General features: G+C 41.5%; 1 protein-coding gene across 1 annotated transcript in view; it reads left to right on the top strand.

Moving 5' to 3' along the window:
• The window catches only part of LOC139948105 (uncharacterized), a 56,268-nt gene that overhangs the window by 33,311 nt on the left and 8,583 nt on the right, over window positions 1-14,374 (top strand). The window contains exons 40-56 of the mRNA XM_071946135.1: window positions 85-360; window positions 1,384-1,653; window positions 2,016-2,108; window positions 2,681-2,782; window positions 3,345-3,620; window positions 4,429-4,701; window positions 5,532-5,804; window positions 6,341-6,433; window positions 7,470-7,571; window positions 7,783-8,055; window positions 8,372-8,644; window positions 9,859-10,128; window positions 10,795-11,070; window positions 11,600-11,875; window positions 12,851-12,943; window positions 13,860-13,949; window positions 14,201-14,302. Of these exons, the coding sequence (XP_071802236.1) occupies window positions 85-360; window positions 1,384-1,653; window positions 2,016-2,108; window positions 2,681-2,782; window positions 3,345-3,620; window positions 4,429-4,701; window positions 5,532-5,804; window positions 6,341-6,433; window positions 7,470-7,571; window positions 7,783-8,055; window positions 8,372-8,644; window positions 9,859-10,128; window positions 10,795-11,070; window positions 11,600-11,875; window positions 12,851-12,943; window positions 13,860-13,949; window positions 14,201-14,302 (3,411 nt within the window). The remainder of the gene's footprint in view (window positions 1-84; window positions 361-1,383; window positions 1,654-2,015; window positions 2,109-2,680; window positions 2,783-3,344; window positions 3,621-4,428; window positions 4,702-5,531; window positions 5,805-6,340; window positions 6,434-7,469; window positions 7,572-7,782; window positions 8,056-8,371; window positions 8,645-9,858; window positions 10,129-10,794; window positions 11,071-11,599; window positions 11,876-12,850; window positions 12,944-13,859; window positions 13,950-14,200; window positions 14,303-14,374) is intronic.

Below are 14,374 nucleotides of genomic sequence, written 5' to 3'. Positions count from 1 at the left end.
AACACCCCATGTGACCAGTCTGTGACCAATCAGAGTACTCTCTGCGGTGTCTATTAATAATTGATAATTTTTTTTATAATACAGACAACGAAGGACCTGTTATCACCACCCCAACTAGTGTTCCAGGTATCAACGTTGAGCAGGGAATGCCTGATGTTGTCGTCAATTGGTCCCCAATGCCGTCTGCTGTTGATTCTGTCGATGGCCCTATACTTAGCGCTGAGATCAGATGTGAGGATGACGCAGGCAATGTTGTGATGTCAGGCGACAGGTTTAGAGCGGGAACAACAACGGTGACATGCAAAGCGAATGATACATCTCTCAATGAAGGCTCCGCTCAGTTCACCATTATCGTTATCGGTGAGTCTTTCGTTACTTTCTTAGCTCCGTGCGGAAGTACTGTAACCCAGAGATATAGATTATAATACCTAGATCGACCGCGCGTACATACGGTCCATAAGCGGTACACAAAAATTTCACGTTCTTCATGGAAGCGCTAAAAAGTCACGTGCTGGTGGCAATGCGCAGAAAATGAACATGGGAGATAGGCCTTTAACCTCACTATGGACTCGCTGAAAGTCACGTGCTGGTAGAAGATCCACGTTGGAGATAGGCGAATGGCTGCCCCGGAGCCAGAACCTGAGTATGTACGCGCGGCTGATCTAGGTATTATATTATATTCCATATCTATGCTGTAACCCAATGCAGGAAGGTTCCACTTACTAGTGGCGCACAGAGGGGGAGGTGTTTGAAACCTTGGAACCTAGTACACAGGCTGGCAGCCTGCTAAGAACAGGGCCCAATTTCATAGAGCTGCTTAAGCACAAAATTTTGCTGAAGCAAATAAATCCTTGCTAAGTAAAAATCAGATTACCTGCCAAGACTACACTCAATTGGTATGCTAAGTAAACAACAGCTAAATACCGGTCACAAGCAATGTATGTTGCATGGAATTTTGGCCAGTAATATGTGTAAAATAAGCAAGCTATTTTCGTGCTTAAGCAATTTGTTTGCTTAAGCAGCTCTATGAAATTTGCCCCAGATGGCTGCACTTAATCAGAGGGTTAGATTCTAGGTAGGCCTGTACATGGGCTGTACATGTATGTGTACACGAAGTGTATGAGTGAAAAACAAATCAGCCCCTCCTAAAAAGCCAACACAAGTCTGGGATTTAATACCCCTCTTTGGATCGGTCCAGTCTAGGATATTACTGACTTGATATAATTCAAAAGTGCCATGACTTATTCAGTTCAGTTTATTTCCAGTCAATCAGTTTGCTCACATAATAATACACTTACGGTACCTTGTATTCAATATACAAAATTACAGGTATCTGTACACCCAGTTCAAAATATTTATGGTATATATTTTTTTTCTATGCAGACAATGAGGCACCTGACGTCACCTGTTCAGCCGACTTCCCGTCAGTGTTTGTGAATCCATTAGATGGTAATACACCTGTGACTTGGTCACTGATACCATTCGCTGATGATATCGTCGATGGTCCTATCTCTGTCACCACATGTACTGACATTTCAGGCAATACAGTGTCATCGGGTGACTCCTTCTCTCTGGGCACAACAACAGTGACGTGTAGAGCCAACGATACCTCAATGAATGAAGGGACATGTTCATTTAACATAACTGTTGCAGGTACGTCAACTTTTGTCATAGTCCTTACAATTTTCAGAAGCCGGGTCTGATGTTGTTCATTTCGTAGATATTCAATCTTTGAACAGAAGATGTCTTACATGCATCGCACTTAACATTGGTTTTAAGATGTTCACACAGTGAACGCATTTTTGATGACACAATTCGGTGTCAGAAGTGGGATATGGTAGCAGATGTGAGATTTGGTGGCAGATGTGAGATTTGGTGGCAGACGTGGGATTTGGTGGTAGAAGTGGGATTATGTGGCAGAAGTGGGATTCAGTAAAACAGCTTTTTTTGCAACTGCAGTGTATTTATAATGTTATAAAAAGACAATAACTTTAATCCTCTCTCACTCTTCGTAGTGTGTTCTTTGATTTGTACGAATGGAGGTACTTTGGAACTAGCAACTTGCACTTGCAACTGTGCACAAGGCTGGACAGGGTCTGATTGCTCAGGTATGGCCTTCATGGAAATCATACTCAGATAGGGAAAGAGAAGGAAGTTTTATTCATGTAACAATCCATCCTTTCAAACGCAGACAGTGTCCCTCAATTATATGCCAAACTCGGCCATAGTGGATCATCCCCGTCAGTGTATTGGTCTGCTTTTCTTTAAAACCCCCAAAAAGAGTTAATGGCCTGATGCTTGGTTGTTTCAAAGATCAGCAGAGTTTTTATCGAAAGCAAAGACTCTGCTAGGGTTGTACCGTCAGTCCATTGGCTTTTATTTGCTTTTACAACTAGTCGTAGGTCCTTTCAGCTGGTAAGTAGTTTGCAAATGGCTAATTCCATTATTAAGTTTAAGATTGCTTTAAAGACGCACTTATTTAACATTTAATTCATCCATTTTGTTTGTTACCCAGTACATCTTGTCTTTGTATTCTGTTGTGTTTTTCTCAAGAGCGCTTAGGGACATGTTTGATATCTATGTGTTATGCGCTATATAAGAATGGTTAATTATTATTATCATTGCTTTTTCCTTAAAACAAAGAAATTAACATTTTGCACCTCTCTGTTGATTACCATAGCTTGTCCATTGAATGGTGGTAGCTGTTTGAATGGTGGGACGTACGACGCGCCAAACTGCGGATGTATATGCCCAGATCCAGCGCTCAATGTCACATGTGCAGGTAACAGAAGTTAAAAGTCAGACATTTTGGTTATATAACCATACAGCAATGTGTGGAAAGCATTGTATACTACCTTTTTTTCTAGAGTCCTTTGAAAGATAGCCACATACATGTTACTCGGGCAGGATTCAAGCCCACAAAATTTGCTATTGTAGAGAAGATGTCTTACCCCTAGACACCGAGATTGCCCAGTAGCTAGAGACAATTTGAATACCACTTTTAGCAGCGGCTATCGCAAACACATTTAAACCAAGCTTTCTGCTTGTTTTTGACCCATCCACCTTTGCTACCATGAGATGTAGAACAATGAGCCATTCCACGTTGTGCATCTCTTTGGAACTCCTCGCCTGGTGCATGTTTCCCTCCGCCCTCCGCCCTACACTCAGAGAATATCAATTGCTACCTTCAGCTCTCCAAAGTTAATTTCATCTGAAACGTTTCCTTCTTGTGACCCCTTAGAAAGAGTGACTTTTAGCCTTGTTATGGACAAACTTTCATAAAACTCTTCTTTTTTTAAATTCAACATTTGTACTACCAGTACTTTTTTCTTGTACCTCTGCAGACATTGTTGGACCAATCGTCAGCGTTCCACCGGACATTTCCGGGGTAAATGTTGATGCTGGACGGCCGGATGCAGTTGTTGATTGGATTGCTACGCCCACAGCCAATGATGCTTGGGAAGGTACCATTCCAGCCGGCACAATTGTTTGTACGGACCAGGCAGGCAACATTGTGACAACCTTGGGTCAGTACCAAGTAGGTGTAACAACAGTGACTTGTATCGCTACAGATTCCTCAGGCAATGAAGGATCAAGCTCTTTCAACATTACAGTAATCGGTAAGATATGATGGTAAATTTTTTCTTCTCAATAATAGAAGGACATTTGTAGATTAGTCTTTTATGTTTGCCCACTCTCAGCTGAGAATGGAAGCTTTTTTTTTTTTTTTTTTACAATTTGTAAATTATCAGCATTTTTTGGGTAGTTGCCAAAGACCAGTATTCTTACTTAGTGTACATATAGTATATGTACAGTATAGTATTCGTACAGTATTCTTACTTAGTGAAACCAACTCTTATTCTTATGTCTGAAAAGGGATTTTTTTTTAAAGGCTTTTCAAATATATTTTGCCAAGTCTTGAAGATCACATCTCATGCCTTTTAGTTTCTAATAGTGCGTTCTGCTCCCAGTCCCTTCGAATAGCTTTGATGTCATTCCAGGGGCTGATCCGGGTCAGCCCCAAGTGCCCTGCTTGTTGAGTGGGTCACTTGGGAACGGCCTCATGCAGATGCATGACGTCTTCACAAGAGGGAGAATGATCGTTCGATTAGCTCTTATCAGGGGCTCACCCAGGTGAGCTCTGTGGGGTCGACCCAGGTGAGCTCTGTGGGGTCGACCCAGGTGAGCTCTGTGGGGTCGACCCAGGTGAGCTCTGTTGGGTCGACCCAGGTGAGCTCTGTGGGGTCGACCCAGGTGAGCTCTGTGGGGTCGACCCAGGTGAGCTCTGTTGGGTCGACCCAGGAAGGCTACATGTAATCGGACGCACCCTAAAGTGTCACAACCACAGGTTGGCGTTAACATTATGTCTTTTATAGCTAGACTGACCAAGGTTAGATAATCCATCTTTTGTTTCCTCGTTTAACTCAGACAATGAGCCCCCAATCATCAGCACCCCAGCCAATGTTACCACGAACGTTACTTCTGGCACAGCAACTGCGACGGTCAATTGGTTACCAGCGCCATCGGCTATCGACACTGTTAGTGGTGCAGTAAATTCAGAAGACATCGTCTGCAGAGACCAACTCAACAACGTCGTGGTGTCCGGTGACAATTACCCAGTAGGCACGACAACAGTGACGTGCAGTGCCAGTGATGCGGCACAAAATGAAGGATCGAACCAGTTTGTTATTACAATCTTAGGTACACAGTTTGCATATTATTATATACATGTAAATATATTTTATTTTTACAAGTTTACTCCAATTTCAAGGTAATAATAATAATAAAATTGTATAGCGCCATGCATGGTGAAAAAGTATCCAAGCCATACTACTTTGAGGGACTCCTTATTTAAAACAGTTTTACTATCAACAGCTGCAGTTCTTTTAAAGCCATTATACACTTTCGGAACAGAAAAAAAAAAAAGTTCACAGATTTACAACTAACAGAGTTTACAGAAGGTAATGGTAAAAGACTACTCTTGAAATATTATTCCATGAAATGCTTTACTTTTTGAGAAAACATAAAAACAATTATCAATTCTCGACATCAAGAGTTACGGATTTATAGTAAACACAGGTCATGACACGGCGAAACGTGCGAAAACAAGGGTGGGTTTTCCCGTTATTTTCTCCCGACTCCGATGACCGATTGAGCCTAAGTTTTCACAGGTTTGTTATTTTATATATAAGTTGTTATACACGAAGTGTGGGCCTTTGAAAATACTGTTCAAGAAGTGGGGATATCTAGGCTCTGAAGACGTGACCTGCATATGTAAGACAGAGCCACAAACTATGGATCACCTCCTGAAATGCCCCCTACTGGACGAAGAATGCAAAATGAGGACCTTGCAGAGTACAATGATATTTAGGAATGGTGTCCAGTTCTGGCTGAAACACAGTAACTAGTTTGTGTGGACACGATCAGAAGAAGAACTTCCTCCATTTGCTCATCGATTCCAAGTTCCTTTTCACTGAATCTTAGATTTACTAACTCGATTAACTAACTTTGTTCTGATCTTTCTTCACCAGACAATGACCCGCCTGTTCTCACGTGTCCAGAAGTTGTCTCGGGATTCTTTGTAGCAATTGGAACACTAAGTACCCTCGTCCCCTGGGTACCGTCCGTTTCAGCCGTTGATGTAGTTGAGGGTGTCATCGGTGATAACCGTATTTTATGCAGTGACGGTGCTGGAAGCGTGACATCTGGAACCCTGTTCCCGGTCGGTGAATCAATTGTATTCTGCAGAGCCTCGGACAGTGAACTAAATGAAGGACTTTGTTCATTTCAGATTACAGTTCTAGGTAGGTGATAACATGGTTTTTTGAGTTTGCAAAAAATAAAAGGGGAAAAAATAGGTTGAAATGGCGCTCAACTTTAACATGGTTCGGAAAATGGCAATAATTTCAAGACATACAATGAGGAAACATGTACCTAATGAAAGACTTTGAGTGTTTCAGATTACAGTTATAGGTACATGTAGGTGTTCATAATAATAATGATAGTAATAACGTAAACTTATACACATGTAGCACCAATGGCGGCCTAAGAAGACGCTCAAGATGCTTAAAAAAGATACAAAAAAAGCGAAGTCCAAACACAATTTATCTAAGTAATTTTAATTTAAAAACTGAGTAATCTAAGAGCCTTGTCACACAAGGTAATTTTTACAGGCAACTTGCTGGCAACCAACTGCAGTGTATGCTACAGGAACACTTTGGTAGCAGTAACCAAGCCCTGCTCTGTCAAATTTTCTAGACAAAAACAAATTAACATTTTATGGCGGGTGATGGTTTTTGAGGTCTAGATTTGAGAGATTTTTTTTTCCATGTAATATCAGAATGCCCATTGAGCTGTATGAATAATGGAACACTGGATTTGACTGTTTGCAATTGTGACTGTGCACAAGGCTGGATTGGAGACAACTGCACCGGTAAGTTTTTGTTGATTTGAAGTACCCAGGCAGCCCTTATGGGCTTAAACCCTGCGCATCGATACCGTAGGCCAAGTTCGCACAATGGTTAAAGGCAGTGGACACTGTTGGCAACTACTCAAAATAATTATTAGCATAAAACCTTACTTGGAAACGTGCAATGGAGAGCTGTTGATAGTATAAAACATTTAGAGAAAAGGCTTCCTCTGAAGTAACGTAGTTTTCAAAAAAAAGAAGTAATTTTCCTCATTGATTTCGAGACCTCAGAATTAGATTTTGTGGTCTCGAAATCAAGCATCTGAAAGCACTTTGTGTGACAAGGGTGTTTTTCTTTGACGAACAATTGAGCTCAAATTTTCACAGGTTTGTTCTTTTATGCACATGTTGAGATGCACTAATAAAGAAGACTAGTGTTGGTGTAGGGACAAATGTTTGGCATGTGCACAGAAGCTGAAGTGCGAACGGACTCTAGTCATGTCAATGTGACTCGAGGCTGCGGTTCACGTCTGTTTCCATTTCCTTGTAACTAGTCCACTGTGCTATGGAAATGGCTATTGGTAACCAGCGATGCGATCATGCCCAGTAGGTTTGTTTCCAAATAGTTGAATAGTCCTTGTTATCGTTGACTAGACAGAATTCCGGATAACTTAATAGTCGATGATAAATCTTGATCAAAGTTGGCTGATCAAAGGTGTAGCTGATCCGAACAAAATCACTTTTCTGAGAAACAAATGCCTTTTGTTTAAAAAACAATGGGGGTCAAAACTCATTTAAAGAGATTCAGCCGCCTGAAATTAAATATAATAATAATTAAATAATAAACCACAAGGGAAACTGACTGGGTACATTCCATAAATGATTTTGGGTTGAACAAAGAAAAATTGACTAGAGCGGGATTTGAACCAACGACCTCCGGTTTAACGTGCCGGCGCTCTACCAACTGAGCTATCTAGCCCTATCAACTGAGCAATCTAGCCCTATCAACTGAGCTATCTAGCCCTATAATAATAATTATAACATTGTTCTTTCTGATTAGCCTGTCCGTTGAATGGTGGTAGCTGTTTGAATGGTGGGACGTACAACTCGCCAAACTGCGGATGTATATGCCCAGATCCGGCGCTCAGTGTCACATGTGCAGGTCAGTCATTTCAATTTGATTCAATTCATTTTGATTCAATTATGTGGCCAGACTGCCTGGCTCCTTAAGGGACTGCTCGCCAGGACAACTATGAACAATGCAGTCAGTGGTGATGTGGGCAGCTGTTTGGAGGGCAGCTTGATATTCAAATGAACCCAAGATGAGTCTGGAAATTGTAGCTTAACATAATTTTCTTTGTGTGTCTCTGTAGATATTCAACCGCCAGTTCTGACCCTACCTAACGATGTCCCCGGGCAGCCTGTAGACGCCGGACGACCTGACGCTGTCGTCGCTTGGTCGTCCTTACCAACAGCAGTGGATGCCTGGGAGAGTACTCTCAATCTGATCGTAGTGTGTGAGGACCAAGCAGGCAACGTGGTGATGTCTGGAGATCGATACCCTGTAGGGTTGACCACAGTCACCTGTAGAGCAAATGATACTTCAATGAATGAAGCCTCTGACCAGTTTACCATCACGGTCATCGGTAAGTTACCATTGTGGCGTGGCGTGGTCGAGCGGTCTAGTTCACTGAGTCCAATTCTCAATGGTGTCAAATCCAAAATTGAATAGAGGAGTCCTATATGGATAACTATAGGATGCTTTGCCGTGTCATTTCCCAAATGATCGCTCTATGCCCATTTGTTTAAACGAGGCAAGGTCGTATCACTGCAGACAGATTTTGGTGATCATGTGTTGGGTGGACCAGCACCTTTTTGTTTTTTTGTTTTTTTAAATTGTCGGAAGGGTATGAGTTATATCAAACAAATATTGAAATTGGAATCAATTTTCATTTTCATTAGACAATGAGGGTCCAGTTATCACCGTTCCAAGTAGCATCCCCTCTACCAACGTTGACTCAGGGTTTGCCGATGCTGCCGTCACATGGTCGCCGCCACAACCATCAGCAACAGACGCTGCGGAGGGACCAATTACTCCCGTCGTGTGCACAGACGGTGCAGGTAATGTTGTCTCGTCAGGAGATACTTTCGCGGTCGGCTTGACGACGGTGACATGCAGAGCTAGCGACTCCAAGGGAAATGAAGGGACGGCACAGTTTACCATCACAGTTGTCGGTAGGTCATCAGGGTTGTCGGGGTGGCTTTATAATCTATCCTTTTTATCTGAGGTAAAAAAAATAAAATTTTGCAATTTTTGGATTGATAGCAATAGTTTTGCTACTTTCTACGAAGTTCATATGAAAGACACTTGACCATTATTGTTGCGTCCTTTGGATGGTACGTAAACCTGTAGGTATTGTGGGTTCCAGTTGTGTATTGTACGCTAAAGAACCCAGTACACTTACCATGAAGAGGAAGGGTTTGCCTCAGTTTTAAACTAAATTATTGCTCCATGGATATGCCGAGCACTTAGATACACCACTAGGGGGTGTTATAAAGTGCTATATCAAAACCCATCATTATTATTATCATATAATAGATAACACAATGTTCTTAATTCTAAAATTTTAGTTTCTATTATTTGGGATGATTGTGTGATAATATTGTGCTTTGCTTGTATGATTATTATTAGTAATTGTATATAATATTTGAACATTTGGCTGTCTTGTAAATTTTTTTACATTTTTTTATCTTCATATTTCAAAAAGGAATTCTTCATATTTCACTGCTATTGTGCAGTGTATTTTTATTCACTGTTTAATATAATATTTGTTGGTGCTTTTAAAATTCTACATTTTTTTTGTAAAGTGCTTCAACACTTTGGAGAGGCACTATATAATTGTTGAATAATAATGATTATAATTGCAACATAAAACACTAAGGCCCCTGTCACACACAAGGCAATTTCCAGGCAACCAGTTCCAGGCAATTTCCAAGAAGAAACAGTGTTCACATTTGAATGATCACATATAATAGATGTTATATTTGCATCGGGGATAATGAGTATTGTTGTTTTGGGGTTTCTTTTTAGAGGGAGGGTTGAGGTTTTTTTTCACAGGACTCTGGGAAGTATTGAGTATACAGTGCTAACACACATTGGTGTATGGGTAATAAAAAATAATAAAATAAAATAATATAAAAATTAATAATGTTCACATACTTTTGTAGGGGATTGTACGACATTGTTTGAAAAACTACTCACGTGCTACAAAAGTAGTCCGGTAGCATGCACTGCAGTTGTTTGCCTCCAAGTTGCCTGTAAAAGTTGCCTCATGTGACAAGGCCCTAATGCTCCTCGTTCATTGGAGAGGCACTATATAATTGTTGAATAATAATGATAATAATTGCAACATAACACTGACACTCATCGTTCATTGGTTTCAATGCAGACAATGAAGGACCAGTGCTGACTCTTCCAGCAAGTGTTCGAGGCCAAAATGTAGACACTGGCAGGCCAGATGCTGTAGTAGTCTGGTCCCTCACGCCATCAGCCGATGATGTGGTTGAAGGGGCTACTGCTGTTGTGTGTACCGACAGCTTAACAGGCCAGGTGGTGACGTCAGGTGCCAGATATCCAGTGGGAGTAACAGTAGTGACTTGCACTTCCTCAGATTCTGTGCCTAATACGAGTACAGGACAGTTCAGTATCACAATCATAGGTAAGTTGGAAATTTAAACTGCCAACTTTACACCCTTTGAGAAAAATACCTTTTAATTTTCTGGCTAGCAGATCCTTAGATGATCAGGCCCCAATTTCTAGATAGCTGCTTTAGCACAAGCCGTGAAGCATTAACAAGTAATGCTTGCCAGATTATAAGGTTACCTGCCAAAATACCAGTACTAATGATAATAATATAATAATAATAATATTGAAGTCCTTTATAGCGCACGTATCTACCAAACGATGTACTCAAGGCGCTGAGTATATAGAACTCACAGATTAGATTGCAGTGATGAGTTTTGAGACCCAATTACATGTAAAACTTGTTTCTGCTTATTTTTGCTTAGCAAAAGAAAATAAAAAAAATTCTTATAAAGCTAAGCTATGTGAAATTGAAGTCCCTCAACAGACTAAGTACAGAGGTGGGATGATGCAAGACAATCATGAAGAAATTGGGGTATCAACTCAATCTATGCCACACCTTCTACGATGCCCAGCCGTTGAGGAGCAGTGCTGTCTTGAAGATCTGATGGCAGCAAACGTGAAGGCTGTGAAAGTTTGCCAAATCCTGGTCAAACATTTGAAGATTAGATGATGGACTGGAAAGAAGAAGAATGCTGAATCTATAAACATTCCCTTTTTTTTCTTCTTCTTCATTATACAGACAACGAACCACCAGTCTTCATCACTCCAAACAATGTCATGTCAGCTTCTGTTGATGCTGGAAGGGCAGACAGCATCGTAGTCTGGGCACCCCCTCTGTCGGCCACCGATATCGTCGATGGCGCTATTCCTTCTACCAGTATAACATGTGTTGATGATTTGGGTGCTAGCGTAGCATCAGGCGATCGGTACGCTGTGGGCGTAACAACGGTGCACTGTAGTGTCAGGGATGCTGCGTTGAACCTACAAACCACACAGTTCGTCATCACAGTCCTTGGTACGTGATTCGTACCCCTATTTTTTTTAAATTCTTTTATTCATTTTTATCCCCAAGTATTAAGTTCGCCAGATTACGAGATGTGGTAGAACTTAGATGTCATTTTGTATCTGAGAGTTTTCTTTTTGGAGTGAAGTTGCAAAAGCGATAATGACAGCAGGAAACAATTTCTTGGCACTGCTTACCGCCAAATTCTGCGCTTGGGATCACCATTCATTTTAACATGAAGGCTTCGAATGCACACAAGCAAAAATTCTCTCCTAACCTTACAGTAAGCTGGGATAAATTTGGGACCAAGTTTTTGAAGGTAGTGGACACTATTGGTAATTACTCAAAATAAATGAGCATAAAACGTTACTTGCTACCGAGTAATGGGGAGAGGTTGATAGTCATTTTCCATGAATTTGATTTCAAGACCTCAGATTTTGAACTTGAGGTCTCGAAATCAAGCATCTGAAAGCACACATACATGCGTTGAGATACACCAAATGAGAAGACTTTACGATATTTCTTTCCTTCTTGAAAACAGATACTGAACCACCGAATGTCACTTGTCCGAGCAACGTGTCGTCTGTGTTTGTTTTACCGGGGGTGACATCGGCTATCGTCACATGGTCACAAGCGCCATCAGCCATGGATGTGGTGGATAACCTTATATCACCTGGCACAATCCAATGCACTGATGATATTGGCACTGCCGTGACGACAGGCCAGAGTTATCCCGTCGGCACGACTATTGTGACATGCACTGCTACAGACTCTGCATCGAATCCCGGAACTTGTCAGTTTATCATCACCGTTGAAGGTACTTCAAAAGTCTGCATTTTGTTTTTTAATTATTTTTTTTTAATGCAAGATCACCCCAAACAAGATTTGCAAGAACACAAACAAGAGTTTGTAATGGGGCTAAAAAAGAAACATTATTTATTTAATTCAGGGGAGCTGAAAGTACATGTAGGAATTGAAAGTAGATGTAGGAATTGAAATTCCTCTCAAAACAGTTTAAGGTTGTAGGATAGAGGGAAAACATACATTGGGCAAAGGATTTTCAAAGAGATGCAGTACGTGGAAGAAAGCTGTTAGAATGGCTCTTTGTTCTACATTGAAAGTTTGGGTGAGAAGAAGCAGTCAATCTGGGCCCAATTTCATGGCTCTGCTTACCGTAAGCACAGAATCGGCGCTTACGGAAGCAGGGAATTCTGTGCTTACGGCAAGCGTATTTCACGGGTTAGCGGTGAATTTTGGCTTCTGCGCGTGCGTACTTACCGTTACTAGGCATTCTACGCTTACAAGGCTAGCGCAGAAATTCGCGCTTGTACGTAAGCGGGGAATTGTGATCGGTAGCGCAGAATTCGACGGTAAGCAGAGCCATGAAATTGGGCCCTGGTTTGGAGCTCAAACATTCTGAAAGATGAGCTTGGTCAGACACACTAGTGGCACATATTTACCATGAAGAAAAGACACAGGCTGGCTACAGACCTACGGTGAGGCATTCTGTCTCCCGAAGTTTGCCAATTGATGAACCTACACCAGTCTGCTCAATTTTATCTGCACTTGGCAGCATCCATCGAATCGAATATCGAGGTCTTATACAGCGCACGTACATGTATCTACCAAACAAGGTACTGAAGGCGCTGAGTATATGCACACTTTCAGAAAGATAGGTTATTGCCGTGATGAGTAGACTGTGGGTAGAAACACACAAGTTTACCCTGTGTATATACAAAGCATTTTCTTAAAATGGATAAAATGTGTTATTGTCATTTTTTCTTGCATCTAGTCTGTACCCTGACATGTGAAAACGGGGGCAGCCTGAACACTGACACTTGCTCCTGTACTTGTGCACAAGAATACACCGGAACAAACTGCTCAGGTAAAACAAGTCCTAAGTTTTTATTTATTTATTTTTTATTTTATTTTATAACTTATCCAAAAGCACAATTATGCCAATAACGGGATGAAAGGCCACACAATCAGGTAGGGACATTGAAAACCAAACCCACGTTCAATGCTCGGGTCTGAGGTGGGGTTCGAACCAGGGTCCACAGAGGTGAAAGGACTCCCTTTTTTGCAAGTCGCCAGACACACAAGGCCTAAAGGCCAGTTCAAGGTGCCGGCTACACATCAAGGGGCTGTTTTCACCTACTCCTGAGCCTAAAACAGGGACCTCGATCCGTACAGTCCATAGGACTATAGGCTTAGTATCATCATTACTGCTAGAGCAGAAAGCACTACCTCTTCTTTTGCTCCGCCCCAACGCCTTTCCTTAACCAAAGGCGCTGGGATGGCCAAAGTACCAAGCACGTGCTCATTGGTTTAGAGAAAGAAAATGCTCAGTCCCATCATGCATCACAATCACACTGCTGTGCGATTCACCCATGACGTACTTCCTGAACAAGAATCTGTGCAAGCTGATTAGCCCATCCCAGGCGCCCTGGGCCCAATTTTAAAGAGCTGCTAAGCACAAAACTTGCTTAAAATGTTGCCGTTATAAAAACAGGATTCCCAACCAAATTTCCATGTGATTTTCAGGATAAACAAACAATTGCTGAATACCAGTAACAAGCAATATGCAACAAATTGGTTGGTATTCCTGTTCTTATCAAGGAAGAAATGTCACGCTAAGCAAATTTGTGTGCTTAGCAGCTGTATGAAATTGGGCCCTGGATAAAGACCTGGCCGCTGGGGCCAAGCAAATACCTCCTCTGTGAAGTCTCGAGCTTGGTTACCTTTATTTTGTACTTGTTGAACTATTCATTGATTTTGTGATCTTTATTTCTTAACCATAGTGTGTGCTGCGACTTGTTTGAACGGTGCCACCCAGGATGGTGCGTGTGGATGCAGCTGTGTGCAAAGCTGGACAGGTGGCGTCTGCTCAGGTAAGTAAAACAATAAGACCTTTATCATGTTGCCTTCATCTTGGTCATGTTCCTCATATCGAATAACGATATGCTTTGCAAATGGGAACCAGACTATACAGACTTTGATTATTATTATTATCTTCATTGAAAAAAAAAATATATTTTTGTGAAATTTTCTTTTCAGAGAATACTGAGAAATTTGTGCAATCATTAAAGGGGCATTCCTATCCTTGATAAACCACAAAGTCTATCTTTTGTTTTTTATGTAGTTTGCCCTTTGGACTCTGGGAGCTGTCTAAATGGTGGTACGTTTGACGCACCGATGTGCGAGTGTGTTTGCCTCCCAGGCGTCTCTGGTGCATTATGCCAAGGTACGTAAATATAGTCTGAGAGAAAAATCTCTTACGGAAAGCTCCATTTCAGAAGAATTTCAGAATTTGGCT

This window comes from Asterias amurensis, chromosome 15 (assembly GCF_032118995.1).
Source record: "Asterias amurensis chromosome 15, ASM3211899v1".
Lineage (NCBI taxonomy): Eukaryota > Metazoa > Echinodermata > Asteroidea > Forcipulatida > Asteriidae > Asterias > Asterias amurensis.
Note: the sequence above shows the minus strand (reverse complement) of the source record. Positions and strands in the feature narration are given on the sequence as shown.